Source organism: Delphinapterus leucas, chromosome 10, assembly GCF_059928025.1.
Source record: "Delphinapterus leucas isolate spDelLeu-1000000601 "Yukka" chromosome 10, BTC_Dleu_Yukka2, whole genome shotgun sequence".
Classification (NCBI taxonomy): Eukaryota; Metazoa; Chordata; class Mammalia; order Artiodactyla; family Monodontidae; genus Delphinapterus; species Delphinapterus leucas.
Genome location: NC_143138.1, coordinates 73,941,172 through 73,968,451, shown reverse-complemented (window position 1 = coordinate 73,968,451; position 27,280 = coordinate 73,941,172). Strand labels below are relative to the sequence as shown.

General features: G+C 44.4%; 4 protein-coding genes across 24 annotated transcripts in view; all 4 read right to left on the bottom strand.

Moving 5' to 3' along the window:
- The window catches only part of PXK (PX domain containing serine/threonine kinase like), a 75,062-nt gene extending 70,642 nt beyond the window's left edge, over positions 1-4,420 (bottom strand). For 7 of the 10 annotated variants that reach the window (XM_022572732.3, XM_022572733.3, XM_089918143.1 and 4 more), the window contains exon 1: positions 4,244-4,420. In XM_022572732.3, coding sequence (XP_022428440.1) covers positions 4,244-4,345 — 102 coding nt within the window. In that variant the 5' untranslated portion in view covers positions 4,346-4,420. The remainder of the gene's footprint in view (positions 1-4,243) is intronic. The other 3 variants (XM_022572723.3, XM_022572725.3, XM_022572726.3) reach the window with 1 other exon arrangement.
- Positions 4,421-5,969: 1,549 nt separating this feature from the next.
- HTD2 (hydroxyacyl-thioester dehydratase type 2) lies at positions 5,970-12,145 on the bottom strand. The gene is made up of 2 exons (XM_089918148.1): positions 10,108-12,145; positions 5,970-9,883 (listed from the first exon to the last, which is right to left on the bottom strand). The coding sequence occupies exon 1, from the start codon at positions 12,129-12,131 to the stop codon at positions 11,625-11,627; it is 507 nt and encodes a 168-aa protein (XP_089774274.1). The 5' UTR covers positions 12,132-12,145; the 3' UTR covers positions 5,970-9,883; positions 10,108-11,624.
- Positions 12,146-12,193: 48 nt separating this feature from the next.
- On the bottom strand, positions 12,194-19,189 carry RPP14 (ribonuclease P/MRP subunit p14). Of its 5 annotated transcripts, none has more exons than XM_022572740.3 (6): positions 19,060-19,189; positions 16,150-16,247; positions 15,965-16,049; positions 13,526-13,602; positions 12,753-12,831; positions 12,194-12,306 (listed from the first exon to the last, which is right to left on the bottom strand). In XM_022572740.3, exons 2-6 carry the CDS (start codon positions 16,224-16,226, stop codon positions 12,250-12,252), a joined length of 375 nt encoding a protein of 124 aa, XP_022428448.1. In that variant the 5' UTR covers positions 16,227-16,247; positions 19,060-19,189; the 3' UTR covers positions 12,194-12,249. The 5 variants fall into 5 exon arrangements, with proteins under 5 accessions (XP_022428448.1, XP_022428445.1, XP_022428444.1 ...); XM_022572737.2 differs by having other exon boundaries at positions 16,150-16,268; positions 19,060-19,181; XM_022572736.2 differs by lacking the exon at positions 19,060-19,189 and adding an exon at positions 18,778-19,043 and having other exon boundaries at positions 16,150-16,268.
- A 6,918-nt stretch (positions 19,190-26,107) lies between these two features.
- ABHD6 (abhydrolase domain containing 6, acylglycerol lipase) overlaps positions 26,108-27,280 on the bottom strand; it is an 89,045-nt gene continuing 87,872 nt past the window's right edge. For all 8 annotated transcript variants that reach the window (XM_089918145.1, XM_022572742.2, XM_022572745.3 and 5 more), the window contains one exon: positions 26,108-27,229. In XM_089918145.1, the coding sequence (XP_089774271.1) occupies positions 27,053-27,229 (177 nt within the window). In that variant the 3' untranslated portion in view covers positions 26,108-27,052. The remainder of the gene's footprint in view (positions 27,230-27,280) is intronic.

The following is a 27,280-nucleotide window of genomic DNA, read 5'->3' as shown; positions in this document are numbered from 1 at the left end:
TTCTAGTAACTACAGCCAGTTTCTTATTTGTATTCCCACAACAAGAAACCTTTCTAGTGGGATACTCCTCGAAAGAGGTGATGTAGGAGAATTGAGTCCTCAGCCCCTAAATGAAGCTGCGAAAAAATTGACTTCTTCAATAGGAAGAGAATGAAGAAGAGACTGACTCTACAAATTAACGAATTACCAGTCTCTAAGCTTCCAAGTCAGTTTTCCAACTGCACCCATCATGGGTTTCAAGGACAAGCGGAGAAAAATATATAACCAAGTGGAAGACCAGCAATTAGATTCCCAGAAAACCACTACTGTTATCTTCTTACAATGTGTGCAAGTGCTGCAAGTTAACTATCATACTGTCTCTACGTGTCTAGGCACACATCTTCAAAAAAACTTTCAAAATATTCAGTATAAATTGGAATTTGAAAGAAATCTCCAAATAGCATCTCCAAAGGAAGCCGAGATGGATTCTGATATTGAGCACTGGATTGCCTTAAAATGTCAGGATCTCTAAGGCAACGACATCTCCTGTTTTGGCATCCCATTTGAACAGGTATTCTAGTGATACGTGAATAGAGTTTAAAAGACTATTAAAAAAGGTTACTGATGAAGAGGCTGAAGCTCATTAAGCCAAGCCACAAAAGGAACTTTAAAGTATCTGTGTTATGACAGGTAAAGATTCTGGTTGACTTGTATACACCTTGGAAGACAGAAGGTCTCAGAATCCCATAGAACAAAGCTCCATGAAAGCAGAAGCGGTTGAGTTCACCACCAGATCTCCAGCTTCTGCCTGGCACTCAACTAGGTGCTCAGTACATTTCTGGTGAAGGAATGTTGAATTATTGTTGAATAAACAAACTGAAGGAATGCAGTTTCCAAAATCAAAGGCTCAAGGTGAGATCCATTTTCAGTAAAGATCTTAACATGAAATATTATCTTTTCCACAGACTTTTAAAATACTGTTATGCCTCAAATACCACTGAAATTATCTTTTGTTTCTCAAGAACAAAATGCACCAAACACAGAATCAATGGGCCCTGATTCAGATGAACCTCCGAGAACCTTTTTCCTTCCTAAAAAGGAGGAAATGGAGATTAAGAGCTATGGCACTACAGCACAGTCACCAGCAAAAACCAGATATGTGTATTTGATAACAACCTTCTCCAAAACTGGCAGCTTCCTCTGGTTTCTGTTTCAGCTAAGTAAGCATTTTTCTTCAGTCTACTGACTTTAAAAGTTTTCCCTTTTAGTCAAGAACTTACATATTTCCTTGTCTTCATTCTTAATGCTCCCAAAGTTTCCCACAATTTACCTGTGTGGCTTTTTACCAGAATCCCTTTTATCAGGAAAATCCTTCCCTTTCCATGCCCCCCACCCTCCATTCCCCTTACTGAAAGCATCCCTAAATACCATCCTTTCTTATTTTATGGAAGCTTCATTTCCTTGCAGCAGAGGCCTAGTCTATTTCCTGAAGCTAAATTATTTGGGCTCCATAAAAGTCAAAATAAAATCATTCAAACCACATTCAGGCACAGAGTCACCTACGAACCTGCACCTTCCGTCAGCTGCTTATCCCAATATGCCTTTCTGGTGGTGACCTTGTGTTCCCTTCATCCTTCTGGCACCTGTATTTTCCAATCCACAGAATTTTCCCCTCCCATGTCCATAAATCCTAAATCATAGGTAACAAAAAATTTCCTGCTATAAATCCTGTTTCCCAAGACTAAACAACCTTGATAAATGAAAGCAACCACGGACAGAAATGCACTTACTTGCAATAAAAACACATTAATGTGTTTAATCCTTTGCATATATGGCGCCATAAAGTGAATAGATGGAAGAAGGAAGGAATGCACTTTACAAATATTTTATAAAGATTATTTCATTTGATCTTTGTAACAACTGTGGATGACAGGCAGGGCAGGCATTTATTACTGCTATTTACAGATGACGAAACTAAACATCAAAAAAGGTTAAGTGACTTGCCCAACCAATGATATCACATGACTAGCGTCAGCCCAAACCCATATTAACGTCCTGCCTCTTCCAACCCAAAGGATGTCCACTATGTACCCTCTCTGTAGGTTTCTGTCCTACAGCCAAGGAGCAACTTCCTAGAGATTCGGCATTTGAAAGGGAGGACGGCCCTCTGACTTTGGGGATACCATCTCCCTTCAGCTAACAAGCCAGAAAGCCATCTTCAACCTTCCCAACAGAAAACAATGCCTTTTTCTTCTGTAGACCACTCTTAGCAACTACTTCTTTCCAAAACAATTTCCAACAGTTCCTGTTCTTAAGGGACTTACTCTTATGACACTAATAGTTCAAAAAGTTTGTATCACATAGCATTTTCTCAATAAAGTTCAGGGCTGATGCAATACTTTTCACTCTTAGATTTTACAGCTAAAATGACAAGAACACAAAACAGTCAAAAATTATGCAAGACAATGCTGCATTTTTTTTACTCCACCACATCTGCCTCTATGTGTCTCCTGTGAGTCACTGTCTGTGTTCAGTCATCATTATAGGAACTGCCATTCTCTACCCTAAATTATTTTACTTTATTTCTTAAAGAAAATCTCTGCAATAAAAATGGAATCCTACTACATCTTTCACCACCTTGCTGCAGCACTCACCCTTTAACGCAGAACCTCAGATGTCATGTTGCTCCAATTTTTATCACTACCATTTTACACAAACAGAAAAAAAGATGAAGTAAGGTTATAATTCATTTATTTATTCATTCAAAAACACATGAATTCCTATCAGACGCCAGGAACTGGGACCCAAAAATGAACACAAAATTGTTGTTCCTCTCGCAGCCTCGTGGAGACGTAAACTAAAGAAGTAAATACAGAATAAACTGATCAAGGTTAAGGTGGAGGTGAGCACATGGCTTGGGGCAGTGGCCATCATGAAATGCTTTCTGGAAGAAGTGGTTTGTGAGCATTTACAAGCTTCTCTCTCTGGATTTTCAGTACCAAATAAGCCTAAAAGACTCAACCCCACTCCTTTCTGTCCTATACGGTGCCTTCTCACAAGTCTGTAGAACAGGATTAAAGATATGCACAACGAAAGAAAATGTATGATCATTTTCCTAACTGGAAATGAACACTTTGAACAATCCAAGCCCTACAAAGCATGGCTGTCGGAAGAGGAAACTGAGGTTAAAAAAAGTCCCACTTTAATACAACAGAATAAAAGGTCTCTTTGAAGTCGCCAGAACAGCTTGAGCAAAAAGAGAAACAGAAGGCTATTGTGGGGCTTTAGCCTCCAGATGATGAACCCCAAACGCCCTGCAATGGTAAACAAACAAGCCTCTGAGCCAGAATCTGCTTTGGGAACCTAACAAAACATTACAATTTAAGGAATCTCTCTCTCCCCATTCATTATTTCCCGAACAAAGTCCCACTGGCTGGCAGCTCCTGTTTTTTTGCTGGTTTCTGGGTTTATTACTTGTAAATTATATTGTGCTTTTCAAAAAAAAGGTACAGGTAAATGAAAACAACCACGGTTTTAAAGACCCATAAAAGACCCTATATGTAACAGAAATCAACTCTGCCTGTGTTTACTATGAGGACCTACTACTCCTTTATGCTACTCCAGTGGATTTTAAACTCAAATGACTGCTACCACTGCCTGCTAAAGAGCAAGTTGGAGGAGGGAAGGAGCAATTTCAAACACCTGCCTCAGTAGGGGCCCAGACTGCCTCCCTCACCATCTCCCCGTGCCTCGGTCAAACAGCTGACCTGGAAATGGGGCTGCAGACCCCGGCCACAGCTATCCCAACAAGTAGGCTCTAAAGTCACACTTCCATTTGGCCTGGCACACCCTCAACCCCACCACTGAGATCCCCAGCCTAAAGGAGGGAAACTGGCCCCAAAGAGGAGGAGATGGCTGGCGGAGGGCAGAAACGGATGAGAGGGTCCTGAGTGGTCTCTTTACTCCGCCGGCCCGACGTGGGCCCGGGAATCCAACACCTCCCCCAACTCGGAGTCCCTTTCCAGGGCACCGCCGAGCCCCTCCCACTCCTTGGCCCAAGGGGCTGCGGTTCCCACCCTCGACCCCTCCGGACTTCAGCGACCGCTTGGGCCCCGGGGACCCTGGCCCAGGAACGACGCCACGCCAGAGCCGTCTCGGCCTGGGCCGCCGACCCCTGCCCCGGGCCCCGCCCGGCCGCCTGCAGCCCTCTCAGGGCCCGGGGCCGCCCCGCGCCGCCAGCCCGCCCGCCCGGTGGGCCGCGCACCGTGTGGGACTGCAGGCTCTGGCTCGCCTCGATGGCTGCTGTCAGCGGCACCGTGTCGTCCAGCAGGACCTTGCCGGCCGGCGGCTTCTCCATGAAGGCCATCCCGGAACGCCCGTCCACCACCGCCTCGGGACCAGAGGCAGGAACCAGAGGCGCCGACTCCCGTCGCCCGCCGGGATCCGCCGCCGCCGCTGTCAACACGCGCCGCCCCACGCGCCGCCGCCGCCCGCCGGGCCCTCGGGGTCCTAGCGCCGATCTTCCCCCTCCGCCGCTGCTGTCAACACTGGCAACCCTTTGCCCCGCCGCCTCCCGCGGGTTCCTAGCGCCAAACTGTCGCAGTCACCGCTGCCCTGGACCCGCGCCTCCACGTGGCCGCACCGCAGGCCCGGTACCCTTAGCACCGGGCCTCATATCTCGGGGCAATTCACCCTAAGCCATCATCACCTCCAGAGGTCCTCAGAGCCGAAAACACCGCGTCTGGGGCCCTGCGGTCAGGAACCCTGCGGTCGGGAACCCTCAGGCGCAAAGATCCCAAGCCTCTCGCTGATGGGCTTTTCGCATTAGGCCCTCAGAAGCTGGACTCTCAGTCTCGAGACCTTTACAACTGGACTTTTCCCACTCAGGCCTCCCAGGTCCAAGGACCCTAAGACCCAGAAAAAAAGGGGCTTCAGGATGTGACCCTCAGTCTGTGCCCTGCAGACCCAGAAACTTTCTAAAACAAACCCCTCAGATTCAGGTTTTATGGGGAACTCGTGAACCTGGCTCTTCAGACCCAAGAACCTAACAGCTGGGCCCTCAAGATTGGACCCCAGAGTTGGAGCCCTAAGACTCCAGCACCCTCAGACCCAGAGCTCTTTGAACTGGGGACCCTAAAAATTGGGTATTGGTCCACAAACTCCCAACCTCTACCCTTTGCCCCAGCTCTTAGCTCAGCCCACAAGGCCTTCAAACTTGAGAACTCTCAACCTCAGGCTTGCGGTGGTCAGTCCCACTGTACTGGCTCCAAGAATCTCAAACCCAGAGCCAGAGAACTCTGCCACCAACTTCTCAGCCCCAAATTTGCCCCATCTGCCTGAACCCAAGGCCATAATCCTGGCCCACCCACAGTGCTGTTTCCCCGGGCAGTGTCCCAGGACAGTGGAGAGAGTTAGACTTGGAATTAGATGACCAGGATCTTCAGGGCTCCAGGAATTACCAGCTGTGTGACCTTGAATTTGTTACCCAACCTCTCTGAGCCCCAGTCCCCATCTGCAAAATGGAGATAATACTTTCTGGAAGGGTTGATATGAGGAATGCAGTAGGATGGGAAGGGGCTCAGCACATAATAAAACCTCAGACAATATTAGTTTCTTCCTTTCCCTACAGTTCAGGATGGAAGTTTCTAACTCTTAAATTTATCTTCCCTAAATTTCTACATTTCAGACAAGAGAACAAAATTTCTTGGAAACACCACCACCACAATCTGACATCACAGCACAAGCCCAGACAGTATCTAAAGGGTACCCGTCCCAGATCACAAGCTTAAGGGGATTGTTGGGCAACTCCAAGTGGCCAAGTAGCCATGACAGACTGACTTAGAAGCCAAGACTCAGTGGAGAGAGAGATATGAAGAGGGAAACATGGAACTTCATGATTACATCCTAAAATAATCAAAATTCTCCTGCATTCCATGTTTGTCCCAGTGTGTTTAAAAGCAGCAGTCCATTAAAACAAAACTATTTATCACTTAGGGAGGGTTCAACTTTTTACTTCCATTTCTTTAAGGCAAATGGGTTATTTCATTACCAGAATCACAGAAACCAAAATTCTGCTTTAATCATTATTCCTATCATGTGGGCTGATCAAGAAAAGGCTCTTCTCACATACCGCTGGTGGGAGTATAAATTGGTCCAACCTTTCCAAAAGGCATTTATGCATTCAACAATTATTTACTGAGTACTTAAGCATGTAATAGGCCTGGCACTAGGAACTGGGATTTGACAACACATATCAAGGGCTTTGAAAATGTTCTCACGCAGTAATCCCACCTCCAGGAGAGTATCCTAAGGAAATAATCAGAGACAAGTGCAAATATATAGCACTCAAGGATAAATATCTAACAATAGGAGATTGGACAAACCATGGTACAATCATAAACAGGATATTTTGCAATGATTAAAAATGAGATTATCAAAGGATGCTGATGTTGGGAAATGCTCTAGATATAACAGTAAGTAGAAAAAAGCAATATATACATTTTATGATCCCAAGATTTAAAAATATATTTTAGAAAAAACACCAGAAGGAAGCCCACCAAAGTATTAACTGAGGGTCTCTAGCAAGTGGAATCATGATGCTATTTTTTTGTTTTCTTGCACTTTTCAAAATGTCTCTAGTGAAGCTATTTGTATGATTAGGAGAAAAATAATGGTATTATATAACTGAGTTGCAAAGGTCATCAAGTGACAGCCTGTTGTCTTCCTTACTATGAAAACGAAACTGAGAAACCAGATATTTGATGAAATGAAGCCACAGACTCTCAATCTAGCCTTTCTCATTCTCTAGAAATTCTTGACTAAAGTAAACCTCTCAGAATAAATACTAAATAGATCCTCTGGAGACCTGGCCCCAATCCTATGACAGTCTCGCTATCCATTTGGCTTTTGAAGTGGCTCATACTGAAGGTGGGGCAACTCCCCAGTCCAGAGCTGATCTGAATCAAATCAACTTTGCTTCCAGTCTCATGCTGGGTAAAGCAAATGAGACATACAGTACCTTAGTTGTTGCCACATACACTACTCAGGGATGGCAGGGGGAAAAAAAAAATTTACATTCTTGCATGTTGCCAAATGTTTAGATGGCCCACAGGTTGTTTATCTAACAGCTTGACATCTGGCCAGACTGACTGAAGATAATGAGTTTTAGTGAGGTTGCTTCTAGACCTGGCAACTGCTCTACAAATCAAGACATAGAAGCTTGTGAAAAACTCAGTGCTTCCTAAGCAGCATCCCCTCCCAACTCAGAATGACTTTCTTTAAATATTCACCATCTGGATAATCAAACAACTCACATTTGATCTTTCTTACTTCCCTTACGTGTTATTTTCCATCACATCGCAGAGGAATTTTGCTCGGGGTTTATAAGGTCATATGAACTGTGGCCTACCTAAGAGCCGCCCTAAAAATTGATTGTAGCCTAGAAATCGACTGCTTGTGGAGCCTTCCATTAATCCTGTTCTATTTATGTAGTGTCCACATTTGTCTTGGGTTTTCTTACGATTTTGCTCCAACTCAAAATTTCTCTGAAGATGTCGAGAATTCTAGTCTCTGCTGTGTTTGTAATCCATATGAAGAAAAGCCAAGAACAAAGGAAGTGAAACATCTGGGACACTGGAGATACTCAACTGCAGCCCAAGAGTAATTCCACAGCACTTGCATTCTGTTCAAATAGAGCCAGTTAATAAATTATGCCAGTACATGAGGCATTCAGAGTGGCACAACTGCTCAGAGTGACGGTCAACCTTTGGTGGAGTATGTTTTAATATAAAAACTTAATAGATGTAATTTAGTAGCAATTTTCTTTGGGAGTAAATTGGTCTCTTAATCATACTGAGAACATAGAAGAAAAATGACTAACAATTCAGCACAAAATGAAAACCTGTGGTTACCTAAGAGGTACGAATGTGCATTTAGCAGTTTCTTCTTTTTCTAGCTGAATACACAAGATGAATGGTGGCTGTGGTGAGGCTTTCTCCCTGCTGCTACTTAAGATTTGCTGCTCAGAAAAAGAAATGAGTGGCACTTCACCAATATGGAAATGTTTCTAATAGAATATAAAAATCTGTTAAGCAATTTTCCAGTACATTAGACTGAAATTGCTTAAGATGGGTATACATTTCTGTGGCCATCGAACATTACATAAATTGCAGTCTTATAATGCCCCTATGTGGAAAGTGCTAGTACAATTTGGCCTCATATTTTAGTCAGTACTTTTGTACTCACTTCCACTTGTGACCCTGTACAAAGCCACTTCTCAATTACCTGGGAGAGGACTTCCTGATTTGAGGGTCACCCACGCTTTCATTAGAAGAGTCATTCTTTCTGGCAACTTGCACAGAGCTCAAAATGAAAAAGCCAACCAGCTAGTTTTTGTTAGTCAGCTTTAACAGAGCATGAGAGGTCTGAGAATCTTGGCTCTGAGTAAAAATAACAAGTCATTGTGTACAGAGAAGTATCCCTAACTTCTTGCCTGCTTCTCTATTCCAACTTTTTATTGGTTTACAAAGATCACTGGTTTACAAAGAAGACCATGACATCTACTGAGCACAAAAAAAAAAAAAAAAAAAAAAGGAAATGCTCATATTGAGAAGCTACTTTAAGTTACAGAGTATTAATCAGCTATCCGCCAGATCTGACATACATCCCTCCCCACCATACTTGACTTGCACATGATGTTTCAGTTTTAGAATAACTCTTTCAGTAATTCTGCTCTGAAGACAAATAATCACTGAATGTCAGCTTAGAAAAAGTGTAGGCAATAGGTATGGGTAGAAGCCATCAAGTAACAGCAAAGGGGAAAACACTACAACTGTAGCAAGGGAATAAGATCTAGAACATTCTGAATATAAACAGAATTATATAGAATAGTGGTTCCAAATACTTTACTGCCACATAACAAGATATCATTATAGAAACTGAAAGTGTTCCAGTATGGGAACATTTTAAGACCCACAGGGTGATGGAAAAAAATGCCCTGGAGCCAGGCAGGGCTGTTTGAATCCCAGCTCTACGGCATATTACCTGTACAACCTTGGGCAAGTCACACCACATCAGTCTGTTTCCTTGCCTATAAAATGGAACATTAACTTCATAAAACTGTTTAAAGGATTAGAATTAATGTAGAAAATTGGCTTATCATTGAAAGAATGGTAGCTTATAGTATTAATGATTACATCACACTCTACTTATGAACTCATGCTTCAGGACTGCTGCTAAGTCCCAGAGAATGAGTTCTGCAGGAGTATACAGTCTTAGCTTCAAGTCTCTATTTTGTGGCTTAAGTTTCCCATTTTGTTTTTCAATGTCATATCAAATTTTAGGCATGTATAGTATTTCACCTATAAATACACCTTCTTCAGGTGGATCTAAATCTACACATGCTGCCCATTTTGAAACTCATGATAATGGCATCCTTGCTTCTCACTCTGATTTTGGTATTTTCATCTCACCAACAAACTAGAGTATGGTACAGTATTAAAGTTTAAAATACTCACTTTATTTATACACATCACTGCCCTCTAGTGACTAGAATAATTCCTTCTAGTAGTCTAACTGACCCCCTTGATGTAAAAAAAAAAATAAATAATCTAGTTACTCATCCACCAGCAGGAAAAAAAATCTTTTTCCAGGAAATGTTGGTTGATGCAACCAATTAAACCTGATCTTACCTTCCTGATCAAACCATCTAGCTGTGGTCTGAGCCACCATCTAAAGCTACAGAGCACAGGTGAACCACCTGTATGTTCTACTATAGATTCTTGTCTTAATAGTGTTGGCTATGTTGGGCATGACCAGTTAGTAATAACACATTAGGCACATTTCCTCTCTAATACCCCTCAACTCTTAAGAACGTGGCCTCCACAGTGTTCCTTAAATTTTTTACCTTATAATTTTTTTTTTTTTTTTTTTTTTGCGGTACGCGGGCCTCTCACTGTTGTGGCCTCTCCGGTTGCGGAGCACAGGCTCCGGACGCGCAGGCTCAGCGGCCATGGCTCACGGGCCCAGCCGCTCCGCGGCATGTGGGATCTTCCCGGACCGGGGCACGAACCCGCGTCCCCTGCATCAGCAGGCGGACTCTCAACCACTGCGCCACCAGGGAAGCCCTACCTTATAATTTTTTAAATAAAAGCATATATTATTTATATAAGGGGGGACCCCACAGTATTTTCAAGGGAGAGATAAAAAAATCTGGATTACTAAAATAGGAGCTTTGCATTCAAGATCTATTCCAAGTTTAGAATACCAACAGAGATTGGCTGACATCTTGAAAGACTGGTCTGTTCTCTAACTTTTGGCCAGTTAGCACCAAACTCAGGAAAACCTCTAACCTTATTCACAGAAGAGAATGGGCAATAGTAGTAGCTACTGTTTATAAGCTAGACCTTGTGCTTAACTATTTGTATCTGTCACCTCCAAGAATCCTGTGTGGCAGGTGTTTTTATCCCTGTTTTATACATGAGACCAAGAGAACTTACATAGCTGAGTCCAAATCTGCACATAAGCCCTCCTCCGATAACAGGAAAGCCATCTGAAGGGCAAGTGACACTGAACATTGAACAAATTACCATCTTGGTGTAAACAGTAACAAATTACAATAAACTCTGACCCAGAAACTGCTGAAGAACAGAATCTAAGAATATTTACTAGTAAAAGATAGGTGTTCAAAGATGACCTATCTTCTTCAATAATTAAATGCTAGCTAGTTATAAATTCAGTGAGAAACTTCTACACAGATATAGGTAGGTTTCTCTTATCCAAATGCAAATCTAATCAGGTTTGAAATCCTAAAAGTAGAACATTAAGCTAAATGATAACTCTCCCAATATTTTTTCAGTTTTTGGTTTTTTTTTAAATGGCACCTCATGGGAGCCTGGACACAATGTCCAACCTTAGAATCACCTATGATTTTCTTTTTTTTTAATTAATTAATTTATTTAGTTATGGCTGCGTTGGGTCTTCGTTGCTGCGCGCGGGCTTTCTCTAGTTGCAGAGAGCAGGGGCTACTCTTCGTTGTGGTGCTCGGGCTTCTCACTGCGGTGGCATCCCTTGCTGCGGAGCACGGGCTCTAGGTGTGGGCTTCAGTAGTTGTGGCACACGGGCTCAGTAGTTGTGGCTCACAGGCTCTACGGCGCAGGCTCAGTTGTGGTGCACAGACTTACTTGCTCCATGGCATGTGGGATCTTCCTGAGCCAGGGCTCGAACCCATGAACCCTGCACTGGCAGGCGGATTCTTAACCACTGTGCCACCAAGGAAGCCCACCTCTGATTTCGTCTAGTCACTTTTTCTTTGGTTTTTTTTTGGCTGTGTCACACAGCTTGCGGGATCTTAGTTCCCCAACCAGGGACTGAACTCGCACCCGTGGCAGTGAAATCCCAGAGTCCTAACCACTGGACCATCAGGGAATTCCCTATAGACAGATGATAAATATACTTAAGCCTGTGTGATGCATAAGGCCAAAGCATAAGTGGACAATGGAACACCCCTCTATCAGCTCCCCTCCACCAATGTAGGTTTATGGGTCCATCAGCCCCTCCTTGGTGAAGAACAGCAATCCCTGCTCTCCTCAGAGGCTGTTCAATAATAGTAACACTGATGTCTGAACTTGCATCTTTAAAGACATATTTCAGGATGTGGGAGCTTCTGGGACCATAACTTTAACCCAGCCTTCCATAACAGTCTTCTTACTTTCTAGTACAAAACATGACACTGCAATAATAGCAAGGAACCGCTTCAGCTTTTTCACTTCTGCAGAAGCTAAAACAACTTCCCCAACATATAAAGGCGCTGGAAAGTTAATTTCCTGGGAAAGAAATACACAGCCTGGCCCTGGCATTTTAGTACCTAGGAGAGCTGAAATAAGTCCATTGATCAAAACTCCATGTACAATCGTCTTTCCAAATCTGGTGTGTTTTGCAAAATCTTCATCCAAATGCAAAGGATTGACATCCCCTGTTAATTCTGAGAAGACAGCCACATCCCTCTGTGTGAAGGCCCTACTGAGTTCAGCCCGGTCTCCAACTCTGATGTGCACATGCTGTAAGTGCTGCCTGTTTAGCACTGCTTGGTTCAGGCAGATACTCCTCTGAAGCCTACCCCACCAAAGGCAATGGCTAGAAATTACTGGGAGCATCTTCAGAGGTCTCAAATTCCATCAACAGGAGCTTTTAGGCTGTTTCAGTCTTCATACATTATGCTGGCACCAAAATGTACTTTTGAGAGTGAGGAATACTTCTGAAATTGAAGACTATTCAATTCAATACTAGTTCTCTACTGTTACCAGATAATGCAAGGAGAAATGGAGAAACCTATAAGAGAAAGAAAAAGTTTAAGGCAGTATCAGGAGAAAACTGCACTGCAACACAGTACAATGTAGAAACATGCCCTATTCTATAGGATAAGCCAAACTGAGGTAGTAGCATTTTAAAGAGCATCCTGACAGCTAGCCTTAGATAAATAAGTGGCCATGATAAACTCAGAAAGAGCATTCCAATACATTAGGCGCTAGGCATTAAGCAACAAAAGACTTTTCCACAGGTGTTCCAAGTTTTATCCCCAAACCTCCCCCATAAAATTTAAAACCTAAGTGCTTTGTCTCACATCTTTGTAATTAATGAAGCCCTGAATTTTCCCCTCCCAGCTGGATGATGTTAACAACACTAGATTTATGCAAGCGCAAAAATGAGACACATATTAATAAGTAGTCTGGTCTACTACTCAGCTCATTTGGAATATGTGAAGGAATGGTCTTTACCTGAATCACTCTGAAAGCACATTTCTTGCCTTTATAGGATCCTAACAGGGTCAAAGAGCTCCACAATTTGACAAGACCACTACAGAAAGATTGAGAAAGCGTAAGTAAAGATTTGTCCCTGCAACATCTCCCTAGTACTTTTGTTTGTGATGGTCCAGAAAGTAGTTTCTACCAGAAAACCTATTTAAAATAAGAAAACTTTAAAAATAAAAGCACAGGGCTTCCCTGGTGGCGCAGTGGTTGAGAGTCCACCTGCCGATGCAGGGGACACGGGTTCGTGCCCCGGTCCGGGAAGATCCCACATGCTGCGGAGCGGCTGGGCCCGTGAGCTATGGCCGCTGAGCCTGCACGTCCTGAGCCTGTGCTCCGCAACGGGAGAGGCCACAACAGTGAGAGGCCCGCGTACCGCAAAAATAAATAAATAAATAAATAAAAATAAATAAATAAAATAAAAAATAAAAGCACAGTATGTCAAAGGCAAAGAAAAAAACGAACCTCAATCAGGAATGTTTCTAAAATATACACTTCTGAGTTTGCAACCCTGACTATCAATTGGGAAATATTATAGTTGTAAGCAAATCACAAGTTTGGCTCTCTAGGGTGTAAGTTCCTGGTGGATGAATGTTCATATTCTCCCCAATTTAAACTTCCAAAAGCTGGTTGGAGTTCACAATGACAAAATTCTTCTCATTCTCAGAAGAGAGCACCTTTGCTCTTTTTTTGCCATCCGTCTCTGCTCTGTTAAACTAGAAGTGTTCCACTGTCTGTCGTACCTGCTGCATATTCTCAAGATGGCTGACAAGGTCTTCTCTTCGTAGGTTAGAATGTCCAAGGGTAAAGCAGCATCAACCTAAGTATGGAATAATGCTGTCAGCAGACTATTATCATCATTACTCTTGAACTCTAATAACTAATTCTGTCAACTGCTTTTCTTCTCCAAAAAATCAGTATTTTATTTAATGGACTGGAGTACTGGGCCTGCTTTTTTATAACTTCCCCCTGCCTGGAACATTCTTCCTGTACCTCTTCATATTGCTAAGGCCTCTTTACCTTTCGCAAGTCTTCGTTTAAATTGCTCCTTCCTTGATTCCCAAAATTAAGCTCAACTGCTTGCTACGCTCTTTCACATACAGGACCCACATACTTCCTATTTCAAGATACTCATCATTCTTGCCATTAATTGTTCAAGATGGTTTCCTATTAAAATAACCAAGACCATGAGGCAGAAGCCATGTCTGTTTGTTTACAACTACATCGCCAGGAACCAGGTTTTATACTTGACATATAGAGGGTGCATGGATTTTTTTTTCTCATACTTTTTATTTTGAAAAATTAGAGTCACATGAGATTGCAAAAACAATGTGCAGGAAGATTCCATGCACCCTTCACTCAGCCTCCCCCAGTGTCAACATCTTGCATAACTACAGTACAATATCAAAACCAGAAAACAGAAATTAATAAATCAGAGCTTATCCCAATTTTGCCAATTATACATGCACTCATATTTGTTTACACGTATATATGTGTAGTTCTATGCAATATTACCATACAGGTAATTTAAGTATTACCATTATCAAGATAAAGAGCTATAGCATCACAAGGCTCTCTCCTTCGACCCCCTTTACAGCCATACCCACCACTCCTCCTCATCCCTAAACCCAGGCAAACACTTATCTTTCTCTAGATTATATAATTATGATAATTATGTTATTTCAAGAGCATTATATACATGGAATCACCCAGTATATTACTTTTTGGGATTGGCTTTTTCACTCAGCGTAATTCTCTAGAGATTCCGTCAATTTGTCAGGTGTATCTATGGTTTATTCCTTTTCATTACTGAGTATATTCCACGGTATGAATGTACCACAGTTTGTTTAACTATTCACCCACTGAAGGGCACGTGGCTTATTTCTATTTTGGGGCTCTTACTAATAAAGCTGCTATGAACATTTGTGTACACGTTTTTGTGTGGACATAAGTTTTCATTTCTCTGGGATACACAGCCAGGTATGCAATTGCTGGGTTGTAGGGTAGTTTAAAAACAACTACCATAGTTTTTTAAAGGAAACTGCCAAACTGTCCCAAAGTGGCTGCACCATTTTACATGCCCACCAGCAGTGTATGAGTGGTTTAGTTTCTCTGCATCCTCACCAGCATTTAGTGTTATCACTATTTTTCATTTCAGTCATTCTGCCAAGTGTGTAGTAATGTGTCATTGTGGTTTTAATGTGCATTTCCCTAATGGCTAATGATGCTGAACATCTTTCCATACATGTGCTTCTTTGCCAACTGTACACCCTTTTTAGTGAAATGTCTGTTCATATCTTTTGCCCATTTTTAAGAATTTTTTTTGTATTTTGGCTGCGCCGCGCCATGCCATGCGGCACGCGGGATGGTTCCCCAACCAGGGATAGGACCCGAGCCTCCGCGGTGAAAGCACCGAATCCTAACCACGAGACCACCAAGGTACTCCCACTTTTGCCCATTTCCTAATTGGAGCGTTTGGGTATTTTTCTTTACTACTGAGTTTTAAGAGATCTTTATATATTCTAGATATTAGTCCTTTGTCAGATATGTGGTTTACAAATATCTTCCCCCCAGTCTGTAGTCTGTTTTTTAGCCTCTGAACCAAATCTTCTGCAGAGTAAAAGTTTTTATTTTGATGAGTGCTTGACAGATTTTAATTTGATAGAATATGTATCAGGAAATAATTTCCTGAGAATCATCTGTCTTTGTTCTCTCTTCAAAACTCTACTTGTTTTCAATTGAATGCGAAAACAGACTACTCAAAGTGCTGGTCTTGATAAGGAGCTGCACCAGAGTGGAAATCAACAATATCAGTGAGCACACTGTTTAGTTCAGCTCAGTTTTTTTTCATTGGAGACTGTCTCAGTAAAGGAAACGGTGTGCTCATTTACATTCTGGTACAAGCCACAACAGGCAAAAAACCCCCCAAAAACCCCAGCAGTTTGCAGGTTGCCAGTCTACACCATACTCTGAGTTGCACTACACTAAACATTTGTCTAACAAGTTCCTGTCAACTAGAAGGCATATGAGAACAAACCTACACAAAACTCATCACTTCTGGAAGTCTGCTTCTGCAATTTCAAATGTGGTTTTAAAGTTTTAAAATAATGTTGGGAAAAGTGTCCTTTCACTATGTCTTACAAAGACCTTAGGAGTGTTCAAACTACCAAGTGATTCCATACCTCTCCAAACAGGTCCTTCAGGGCTGAAATAAGCAGCTGTTTGAACTGTGCAGCATTCAGTCCAATGCCATGATCTTGAAATTCTCTGTAAAAAATATTTTTTAAAAAATGCATTGCATTAAATTTCATGCCATTCACATTCATAAAACAGTAGTCGAAAATAAAACTCAGGAGACTGAACTTACAGGTGGACTTTCATGTAGTGGTGCTCAGAGGGATTTCTGTAAACTATTCTTTCATATGTGGCAGCTGGGGCTGGCATCTTTTCCAGTGCTGATCACACCTACATGAAGGGTCAAGGGGGCTAGAAATTACCAAGATACAAGCTATTTTTCACTTTTTTAATGAGAATTTGACCTATATGATTTTTTAAAGAACTCTTAGTACAATAACTTACCTAATTCTGGTCAAACTGATGTTACCCATACAGACACAATGGAAGTTTCTATATTTTATGTATGCCAGACCACCATACTCTTATTTAATCCCAGCAAACATTTTCCCTTACTGAGTACCCAGCTCTGTGCTAAACACTTTACATAACTTAGGTCATGTCTTCAAAATGATCCCATGAGCTAAAAGCTATCAGTATTCCCATTTTTGAGAAGAGAACACTGAGGCTCAGCAAAGATAGCTAACACCTGCCCAGAGGCACGCAGAGATTCCAACCACTCCTGAGCTGCCTCAAGACCACTCTGGCATGATGCTTATTCATACAAAAAAAAAAAAGTAAAAAGCGTAAAGGGTAAAATCTGGGACCGAAGACCCTCTTCTTATTTACTCTGTCAACATAGAACATTAACAGAAGAATGAGAGGTGGTAGTTCTCCTGGCCTCCCCCCACGTTGGATCTGCCTGTTCTCTGTCTAGAAGCCAGGCCTGTACAGGGCTATTTGGCAGCCCTGCAAAAGACTGAGCTTAAACAGCAAAGGTCTTAAGAAGAATTCTGGAACGGACACTCAAGCCATTTCTAACAGATCTGGAACTTTCAAGAACTCAGAACATGCTAGTCCCCCCGGAGAGAATCCCTGTCCTTTGGCTCCACTCCTACCTCACTCTCACTCTGGACAGCTCCTACTCATCTTTCAAATTTTAGCTTAAAGTTCACCTGTTCCAGGAATACTGCCTCTTCAGGGAGGTCTTCTGTGACACCCTAAGTTAGGTTCTCTTGTTACACAATCTCTTAACATTGTCTATTTGTTTAATATCTGGTTCCCCCACTAAAGGGACCAGGAAACTGAGGCTGAACTAAGGAAAGGGACTTTTCCAAGGTCACATAGCTATAGACCAGCATTTACAAAAACCTCTCTGGGCCCACTTCCAACTACTCCCAAATGACGACCTTAAGAGAAAATGAGAAGTCAGGGTCAAGCAGGTACATCCAAACATCCATTCAACAAACACGAATATTTACTGAGTTTGGCACAGAGTATTCAACACTTTCTGAATACAGGATTGATCAAATGGTGGTAGTGTGAGGCCTGTATGTTCAAGAGTTATCTTTGGTTTCAGGACTGCAGCAATAGTTACCTGGTGCTTCTTTCCCCATCATCAGAGTCTCCCCGACTAAAGGGGCAAGGAGAACAGGACCCTCAGTCATTCCATTCATTATCCAGCACACGATAGGTGTTTTTTAAGTGTTACGGACTACCCTAGAGGAGTTGGCTGCTTGAGGTAGAGGAGTGAGGCTGGACTGGGGCTTAGGATGCCAATAACAACAAAGATTTCAGGACTACTCTGGAAATGGATGATGGTGATAGTTGTACAACAACGTGAATGTACTTAATGCCAATGAACTGTACAGTTAAAAATGGTAAATTTTAGGTTATGTTTATTTTACAAAAAAAAAAAGACTGAAGGAGCAAGTGTTTATTGAGCAGTCACCTCCGACAGGGCTGAGCCTCAGGGCTGAGTGATAGCTCTGCCCTCTTCAGGTTGTCCTGAGACTAAAGGAGATGATGCTTGTGAAACCCTCCCTACAGCCAGGCATATTCACCAGGCTCACCAGGAAAATGTGAGCACTTCCATGGTGGCTGTCATCATCATCTTTGAAGTCAGTCTTTTTGGTGGCTGTAGGAATGCTCATTACCTGATCTACTAGTAATAAGTGTCCCTGCTTCCCTCCCCAATCTAGTCTCTACAGCAGCCTGAGTGACCCTACTAAAAACCATCCAAGCCACATCATTCCTCTGCTCAAAACCTTGCAAAGATTCCCGTTTCAGAGTAAAGCCAAAGTGTTTACAGCCGTGATCTGGACCACTGGTTCCTCCCACCACCCTGACCCCACGTCCTACCGCTCTCCCCTGCTCAGTCCCACCACACAGGCCTCCTAGCTCTTCCCCTCCCGCCTCTGGGCCTCCCTCCTACTTTTCCACATGCTGTAAATACTCTTCCTCCAGATAGCCACACGGCTCATTCTCTTGCCTCCTTCATGGCTTTGCTTAATTTCATTCCTCCATTTATTCCAGTGGCATTTAGATCTAATGTCATCCCCCCATGCCACTGCTCTACTTTTTCCTCATAGCATTCACCACCCTCTAACATAACTGTGAAATTCATTTATTCTTTATTCGTACTTCCCTCCCCCGCCCTATTAGAATATACATTCCAAAAGAAACAGACATCTGTCTTGTTCTCTGATGTTACCCGAAAACCTAAAACAATACATCGCATACAGCAAGCATTCAATATATAACTTTGGGACGAAGTCAATGATTTACAAAAAAAACCCAGAATCCTCGATCCCGTACTGTTGGGCACTTAAGTCGTTTTCAACTTTCTTAGACTAACGTCCGCCACTGATTTAGCGCCCACCTGGGGGCCGGGCGCATGCGCTCTGCACACATGAGCCGTTCGGTCCTCTCAGCCGCCCTCCGCGACTGAGACCGCGTTGTAGAGAAGCCCGGGGAGGTTCGCGGCCCAGCCTCGCCTTCAGCCCTTGGCGTCCGCGGCCGGAGCGGTAGGTACGGCTAACCGCTCCTCGCTGCCCGCCGTCCCTCCGCCTTGCGCATGCGCCCCTGGCGCGCGCGTCCATACGTCACCAGTGCGGCCAACTGAGCCCACTCCCGGAAAACAGCCGCCCTGCTATCCGCCTACCCGCTCTCCGTCGGACTGGTCTGACGCCTCCCGGACTCCTTTTCCCTGCAAGAATCCACCAAGACTTGGAGCTCTCCCGAAGCCCACGGCCCGAACTCCGGGGTGTTTACGTTTGGCTCCTCTCTGTCCCGCCCCCGGATGCGTGACGTCTAGGGAGGATATGACGTCACCGCGCGAGGTTCTCCTAAGGACCCAGGCGTGACTCTGAATCTGAGACTCGCCATGCTTAGTGCCCTCTAGTGCCCACGCTGCAGAAAGCCGTGTGCGCAAATGTCTGCATAGGGTAAGGGACTCAGGGCATGTTTATTGTGCCCGAGAGCATGCTTCTTAATCATTTATCTATGCCTTCATTCGTTCAAAAAATTTATATCTAGCGTCTCTTCTGCTGAGCATCTCCTAAATAAAGCAATCCCCAAGGACAGAACCGGTTCTCAGTGTCTCTTGTGGCTCCCAGCACATAGTAGGTGTTCTGTCTGGGTTGACATAAAAAAACCCAGAGGGTCCTATTTCCGAATGTAAGCCAAGTTTCATCTATTCGTTTATTGAGTAAGTACTTGCTGAGCCCCTATTATGTGCTAGGCACTGGGAACAAGACGATATGGCCCCTGCACTCGTGAAACATATCGTGTGTATTCAACAATCAAGTGCTTACTTTGTGCCAGGTACTATGCAAAAACCTTTATATATGTTATCTCATGGAACTCTCACACAGTCGTAAAGTAACTATTATTACGATCATCCCCATTTTACAGAGGTGGAAACTGTACAGAGGTACAAGAGGCTAAGTTACTTGCCCAAGATCACAGTTATAAGTGGTGGATTGGGCCATCTGACTTCAGATGGTTTTCTCCACACTGCACGGTATTACCACCAATTGTGTGATATGAGTCAGGGGTATACATGGGAGAGGGCCTCGGGGCTGCCAAAACTTGAGTGTAAAGCCCATGAGGTTGGGGTCTTGTCTTTGTTGGCTCACCACTGCTATCCTGTGTCTGGCACTCAACTCCTACCGAGTTCTCCGAAAACTGAGTTCCCTCGACAAGTTTATGATTAATCTCCCTATCCAAAACTTTATTCCCTTTCTTGTCCCACCCCTGTTCCCCTCAGGATTGAAGGGTAGCAAAGAAAAGGGGGGATTGAAACCAAGCAGGACCCTGTGGAGCCTTCCCGGCTACAAAATTCCTTCCATGTCTAACTACGAGAGAATTAATCTTGCTTGTTTGAAAATTCCAGGGGCTGAACTTAAGGAGGTGGAAGCAGACCAACCTTGGAGTAAATTACTAATTGAGTACACATTAAAAACACCAAGATGACACTGACCAGACCACTGCACGACCCATCTCAAGATGATTATTGGAGCTGACCGTGCTGTTCTGCACGTAGCCCCCTGCTTGTGCACTCCTGAAACTCCCTTTTAAAACCTTTGTCCTCTAACCCACAACTAGGAGATGGTCTCAGACATTAGTCCACCATTTTCGCAGGTTGCTGGCCTCCTGAACAAAACAACTTTTTTCACCAACACTTGTCTCTCGAGTACTGACCTTTCGAGCGGCAAGCAGTCAAACTTGGGCTCAGCACCTGCCTCATCCAGTTACACATATGTCTGTGTCTGTGTGTGCACATACATATATACATAAGTATAATGTCTAGAAGGGTTCCAAGTGGACTGATGGAAGACAGGTGGGGCTGTGTGGAGGGTATAAGAGATGCTCACAATGTTTTAGCATTCATTTTGTGTGATTTATTTTAACGCGACAGGGCATCACTTTTATAATACTGATAATTGTTAAATAAAATTCAGGACTTGCCCCTAATGGTCACAAGGTGGAGCCGTGGACCACACCCATCTGGATGCCTCTCCTTCCACCTTGGAAGAACAGACTCTTCCTCAAGATGTCAGCTCCAACCCCCACCCACCAAGGTAAGAGAGAGGGGACAGGGAGTGCAGGTTCACTGTCCCTTATCTGCAATCCTGACATCCAAGAAAAATCCAGAAACCAAATCTTTCTTCATCTGGCATAATGCTTAATCCGAACTGAGGTGAAGCTCTTTATAGCTTTTGTCCCATTTGCTGTGGATACGCATAGAGCATACAGCAGAAATACGAATGCATTTGATCATGTAAAGCTGCCCCAGATCCCACTGGGGGTGTTGCACAACGTATGGTATACATAAAATACCACCTCTGTAAAGTCTGAAATTTCTGAATTCGGTATCACATCTGGCTCTGTGAGATGTGGTAAGGGACTGCAGACCTACACTCACACTAATAGTTGCCCTTCAGCAAGTTACCCAATCCCAGCCAGCTTTCACCTTGGGTCACTGGGATTGTCACCTTGCTGCCACTTCCTGCCCCTAAGAATCCCTTCTTCTCCTCTCATCCCCTGCTGGAGCTTGGCAGCCTTCTACATGTGCCCTGAGGTTCCTAGTCATTGTCCTGAGGGTTTAGAGACCAAAGATCCAGAAACCATGGAAAGAAAGTTTCCTCCAGGAGCCAAGAGAGAGGGGCTGTCCTGTTGCTCAGAGGACATCCTCTCCCTCACCCTGACTAGACTTATGGTCCCACAAGACCCTCATCCCATCACAGGCACTGGCAACCCCAGGCCCACATCCTGGTGATCTCCAGCCCAGAGAGCAACACTGGGCCCCAAGGGTAGCTGGAGATACCAGGACAGCAGCCCCAGCACCGCTGCCCTCTGGCCCTGACTGCGGCAGGTAACCTGAGGACATTTCCACTGCGCCATCTGTGACCACTCGCACTGCTTTTTTGCCTCCTTTCGAGGAATGGAAGGGTTGTATGAACGTCATCCAGTGTGGGAGGGATGAAAGGGGCAGGAGGAGCGGCTGATGGGAAAGCCCGTCTGTATGGTTAACGGAGTGACGCTGGAAGATTTGAAAGACTGAAGGATCAGAAGAATCAGGTTCCCAACTGTTAAGAGAGTCTGTGTGGGTGATGGAGACAGATGGGTATGAGACAAAGTGATGAAACACAGAGGGGGCAAGGGGTGGGGGAGGAGAGACAGAGACAGAAAGACTTGGAAAGAGACAGAGGGAGACTATGAGAGTTTTTTTAAAAAATGCTCTCGAACCCAGCCTAAGAGTATTTCAGCAAACATTTCTGAAATAGACCCAATATATTGCTACTTTTTGAAAATTAATTAATTAATTATTTATTTTGGCTGTGTTGGGTCTTCGTTGCTGCGCACAGGCTTTGTCTAGTTGTGGTGAGCAGGGGCTACTCTTCCTTGCGCTGCGCGGGCTTCTCATTGTGGTGGCTTCTCTTGTTGCGGAGCACAGGTTCTAGGCACACGGGCTTCAGTAGTTGTGGCACGTGGGCTCAGTAGTTGTGGCTCGTGGGCTCTAGAGCACAGGTTCAGTAGTTGTGGCGCAAAGGCTTAGCTGCTCCGCGGCTAGTGGGATCTTCCCGGACCAGAACTGGAACCCATGTCCCCTGCATTGGCAGGGGGATTCTGAACCACTGCGCCCCCAGGGAAGTCCTAAATTGCTACTTTCAATAAAAGACTTGGTCAACCCAAGTTCATGTGCCTGAGGCACAGTGAGGCCAAACAAACTGAAAGGTCGGAGTTTGGAGCAGAGAAAGGTTTATGGCAAGGCCAAGCAAGGAGCAGGGGCAGCTCATGCTCAAAAGACCCAAACTCTCCAATGGCTTTGAGGGAAGAGCTTTTAAAGGCAACGTTTGGGGTGAGGGCTGCAGGGTGGACGACTTTCTTCCAATTGTTTGGTGGTGAGGTAACAGGTGATGCTTCAGGAATCCTATTCATCAACCTTCTGGTTCCAACCTGTCTGGGGTCTAGTGCTTGTGCTCAGCATGTAGTCACCATCCTCCACCTGCAGGGGGTGTAGGGTGGGTCCATAGTTCCAGCCGAGCAACTCAAAGATATGTGTCGGATTGTTATGTATATCCCTCCAGGAGGAACTAGGACTGTGTTTTATTACTGAACTATTGTTTCTTAACTGCTTTTACTTTGTTTCTGCATTCCCTCACTTTCCTAATTAGTAACTTCTTGAATCTGCTCTTCAGGAACTCAGGGAAGGCCTCGAAAACTAAAGCCTTTTTCTACAAACAGGAAACAGGGAACACAGAAAGGCTTTTGTACCCCAAGGACTTCCATGGTGGTCCAGTGGTAAAGAATTCATCCTGCAATGCAGGGGGCCCGGGTTCGATCCCTGGTCAGGGAACTAGATCCCACATGCAGGGGCCCAAGGTGTGACCTCAGTGATCTGTGGTTGAAGCTGCCACACACTGGCCTGGTCTAGGCGAGCCAACAGGGCCCCAGGCTCTGCTAGAAATTGAGCAAGACAGCTCCTGCCTGAACCGGTGAAAGCACGGTTTTTGCAAGACACCTTCAATCATAAACCAAGAGGCTTCTCTCTATTTGTTATCTGTGTGAGCTTGGGCAAGACACTTAACCTCTCCATGCCTTGGTCTCCTTGGTTGTAAAATGGGCACAGTGTCCTATGTCCCTTTTAGGGCTGTGTGAGAGCTTGATAAGGTGATGCATGGAAAACACTTAGAATAGCGCCTGGCACATTTACATGATTCAGTCATGTAATTTACATGATTCAGCCTGGCCTGACATACATTACAATTTCCCAGTACTTTCTGGGGACCTCCTTTAGACAAAGCAACAACTAAGTTTCCCTGGGATGGCGAACTAGAAGATAGACTTACACACATGGGCAGCTCCATCCAATGTCTTGCATCAGTCACTCCTGGTGTCACTTCTGCCCAGAACAAGAAGCCCAGACTAACGGGCAGATTGAGTTCTAAACACTGCTGGTCCCTCAGCCTCTTCAACATCTGCCTGGAGGCTCCATCCCTAGCAGCCTCGACAACCCTGCTCCAGGCAGTGAGGGAAGAGCCCACTTGTGATTCCTGGGGCTTTCCACTCTTATTTCAGAAGCTTCGGGCAGTCTTTGAGGGAGGGCTGTGATGATTGACCCCCTTCTTCTTTCTAAGACCGTCATTAAAGACACTCCAAAGGGCCCAGTGGGGCAGTAACCAGCAGGCTCTTCATAATCACAAAGGCAGGAAGTGGGGCTCAAGAGGGAGATGTGCTTTTCTGCTTTCAAGTCTTCCTAGCACCATGGGACCAGAATTGCAGGGCCAAGAGAGAAACTTGAAAACTCACTTTGCAGGTTTGTCAAAAACAACTCTCGGGCTTCCCTGGTGGTGCAGTGGTTAAGAATCTGCCTGCCAATGCAGGGGACACAGGTTCAAGCCCTGGTCCGGGAAGATCCCGCATGCCGCGGAGCAACTAGGCCAGTGCGCCACAGCTACTGAGCCTGCACTCTAGAGCCCACAAGCCACAACTAGAGAAAACTCGCGCGCATCAACGAAGACCCAGTGCAGCCACAAATAAATAAATTTAAAAAACAAAACTCTCAAGGGACTTCCCTGGCTGTCCAGTGGTTAAGACCCTGCGCTTCCACTGCAGGCGGTGTGGGTTCCAGTGACGCTTTCCAGTGACAGTGGAGCGCTTTCCACTTCCAGGTGGGAGCCGTGTCCTGCACACCTTGCCCACTATCCTTCCAGGTGGGATGGCCAGCACATGCCCCTTTCTGGATGACCCCACTGAGGGTGCAGTGCACTGGCTCCTTTGGACCTGATTCTTAGTTCAACCCAGGACATAACAATTCCTGCATCTAACAGGCTTAATGATCTGGGGTAGTTATCCCAGGTCTGGGGCTTCTTCAGGCTTCTTCTTCCCCAAGGAAACCATCTCTCCCTACCCAAACCTATCAAGACTGACTCCTCCCAGAGCCTTACTAGGCTCAGAATTTTTGGTGAATATGGGAGACTGGAACAAGCAACATGTCCAGTATCTGCTTTCTTTTCTGCTTCATTGATTTTTGCTCTCATTTGTATTATTTCCTTCTATTTTTTTCTAGGTTTGATTTATTTACTTTTTTTTTCTAGCTTCTTAAAATAGAAGCTTAAATTATTTATTTTTTAGCCTTTCTTCTTTTCTAATATACATATTTCAGCCTATAAATTTCCCTCTGAGCACAGCTTTAGCTGCACCCCACAAGTTTGATGTCACATTTTCACATCTCTTGTTTTTAAGATCTATATTCTACTCTTCCTTGATAAACTAAAATATTCAGACCAAGTCCTGAATTCCAATTTAGACCACAATGTTCACCAAAGTTCTCACTTTATTTCCAGAACTATATGGCTGCAGACTCTGTAAGAAGATTTGAAAGAGTGAATCTCCTGGGGAGTTTAGGTTCCTAAATGCCACAGAAGAGAGTCAAAAGGAACAGTTTGATAACTCATGCCTTTTGTTTTTGATATATAATTTCAGGACTTCCCTAGTAGCGCAGTGGTTAAGAATCTGCCTTCCAGTGGTTAAGAACCTGCCGGACACTGGTTCAATCCCCGGTCCGGGAAGGTCCTACATGCAGCAGAGCAACTAAGCCCATGCACCACACTACTGAACCTGCACTCTAGAGCCCGTGAGCCACAACTACTGAGCCCATGCACCACAACTACTGAAGTCCTAATGCGCCCTAGAGCCCATGCTCCGCAACAAGAGAAGCCACCGTGATGAGAAGCCCACGCACCACAACGAAGAGTAGACCCCGCTCACCACAACTAGAGAAAGCCTGTGCGCAGCAACAGAGACCCAAACACAGCCAAAAATAAATAAATAAATTTTTAAAAATTGATATATAATTTCAATTGAATAAAAATTGCAAACATGATTTCTGGAAATGAAAGTAGCAACTCATATAAGCAAGGTCTTCCAATGCCTGTAGAACAAGCCTTACTTTAAAAAACACATTTTAAAGTTAACAGAACATCTGCCAACATTGCACTTCATTAAGAGCTTAAAAACAGAAACCAGTAGAGGGATGGGATAGGGAGGGTGGGAGGGAGACGCAAGAGGGAGGAGATATGGGGATGTATGTATATGTATAGCTGATTCACTTTGTTATACAGCAGAAACTAACACACCATTGTAAAGCAATTATACTCCAATAAAGATGTTAAAAAAACACCCAAAACCAGAAACCACTTGCATGTTGCTGATCTAGACTTATTAAATTTATTTTATGTCATTGTGGTCACTTTTACAGCGGTTTAGATTTATTTTCAATCACATTACTGTTCACAGAATTCACAGAATTCATTAACAATCTAGTATTTTACATCCAAGGGTTTTCAATAGCACAGCAAGATAGAAAAGAGGTGCTTGGGAGCGGAACCCGAGTCTGATTATTTAGATAGATGTCTAGAACATTATTGCTTTATTAGTTCCTTTTAAAAAATAATAAATTATCCCCAGGGAACCCACCCTGCCAGGTGTTCTTTGTACTGCAGCTGTCCCGGGTTCACTCAAGACATACCTGACACAGGGGTGCTGGTCAAATCACCCACCTGTGTCCTCTGCTGCTCTGAGAGCTGGCAAGGCCGAACACGCCCTTCTGCATGGGTAAATGTTTTCTACAGCCTGCCGTGCTCCTCCGTGGTCTTGCAGTTGACGGGCTGCATTCACATATGGGACTCTACGTAAACTTAAATTAGACATAAACAGGAGGGGCTTGGTGAATGGGGACTAACGCTCCTCAAACAGCCACTGAGCATGCACGGGAGAGTGTCAGAAGCAACAGAAATACCTCGAGCCTCAGTCTGTGAGGAACATCTTAAAGAAAATGTCCCCAGTGGTTATGGTCCAATATGGGCGCTTTGTGACATGAACTTGAAGACTTCTGGGTAGATTTCATGGATGGGTTTTCTTATTTCGTTCCATGTGAATGTGCATTTTGTGACAAACATCTTGGAGTTTTCCTCGTGGCCACCGAAGCTCTGTGGATCTGTAGAGACTGGGGCTGGAGGACTTGCCTTCCTCAGGGACGCTGGCGCTCCCACCGCATTTGGGGCAGGATCCCTGAGAAGTGGTGGCTGCATCAGATTCTGGAGATGGGAGTGGATGCTGGGTGCAGAGTGCAGGCTGCCACTGGGGCCTCAGTCCAGCTTCTTGTCGTTGTCTGTGCTGTGCACAGAAGCTAAGAAGTCGACAATGAGCTTGGCTGTCTTCCTGGGTCTCTCCATCACCACCGAGTGCCCACAGTTTTCCAGGAGCTCCACCTGGCAGTTGGCAATCGACTTGGCCAACATGTCCGCCCCAGACACGTCGAGCACCTGCAGGATGAGAGAGGAAACTAGACGGAAAAGGTTCAGACCCCTGTGCGC

Coding starts and splice junctions, on each gene's coding strand:
- HTD2 (XM_089918148.1), bottom strand. CDS start 12,131: ATGCTCCCAGTAATTTCTAGCCATTGCCTTTGGTGGGGTAGGCTTCAG.
- RPP14 (XM_022572740.3), bottom strand. CDS start 16,226: ATGCCAGCCCCAGCTGCCACATATGAAAGAATAGTTTACAGAAATCCC. Junction 16,050..16,149: donor CACTACATGAAAGTCCACCT/GTAAGTTCAGTC, acceptor TATTTTTTACAG/AGAATTTCAAGATCATGGCA. Junction 13,603..15,964: donor TGAAGGACCTGTTTGGAGAG/GTATGGAATCAC, acceptor TTCCATACTTAG/GTTGATGCTGCTTTACCCTT.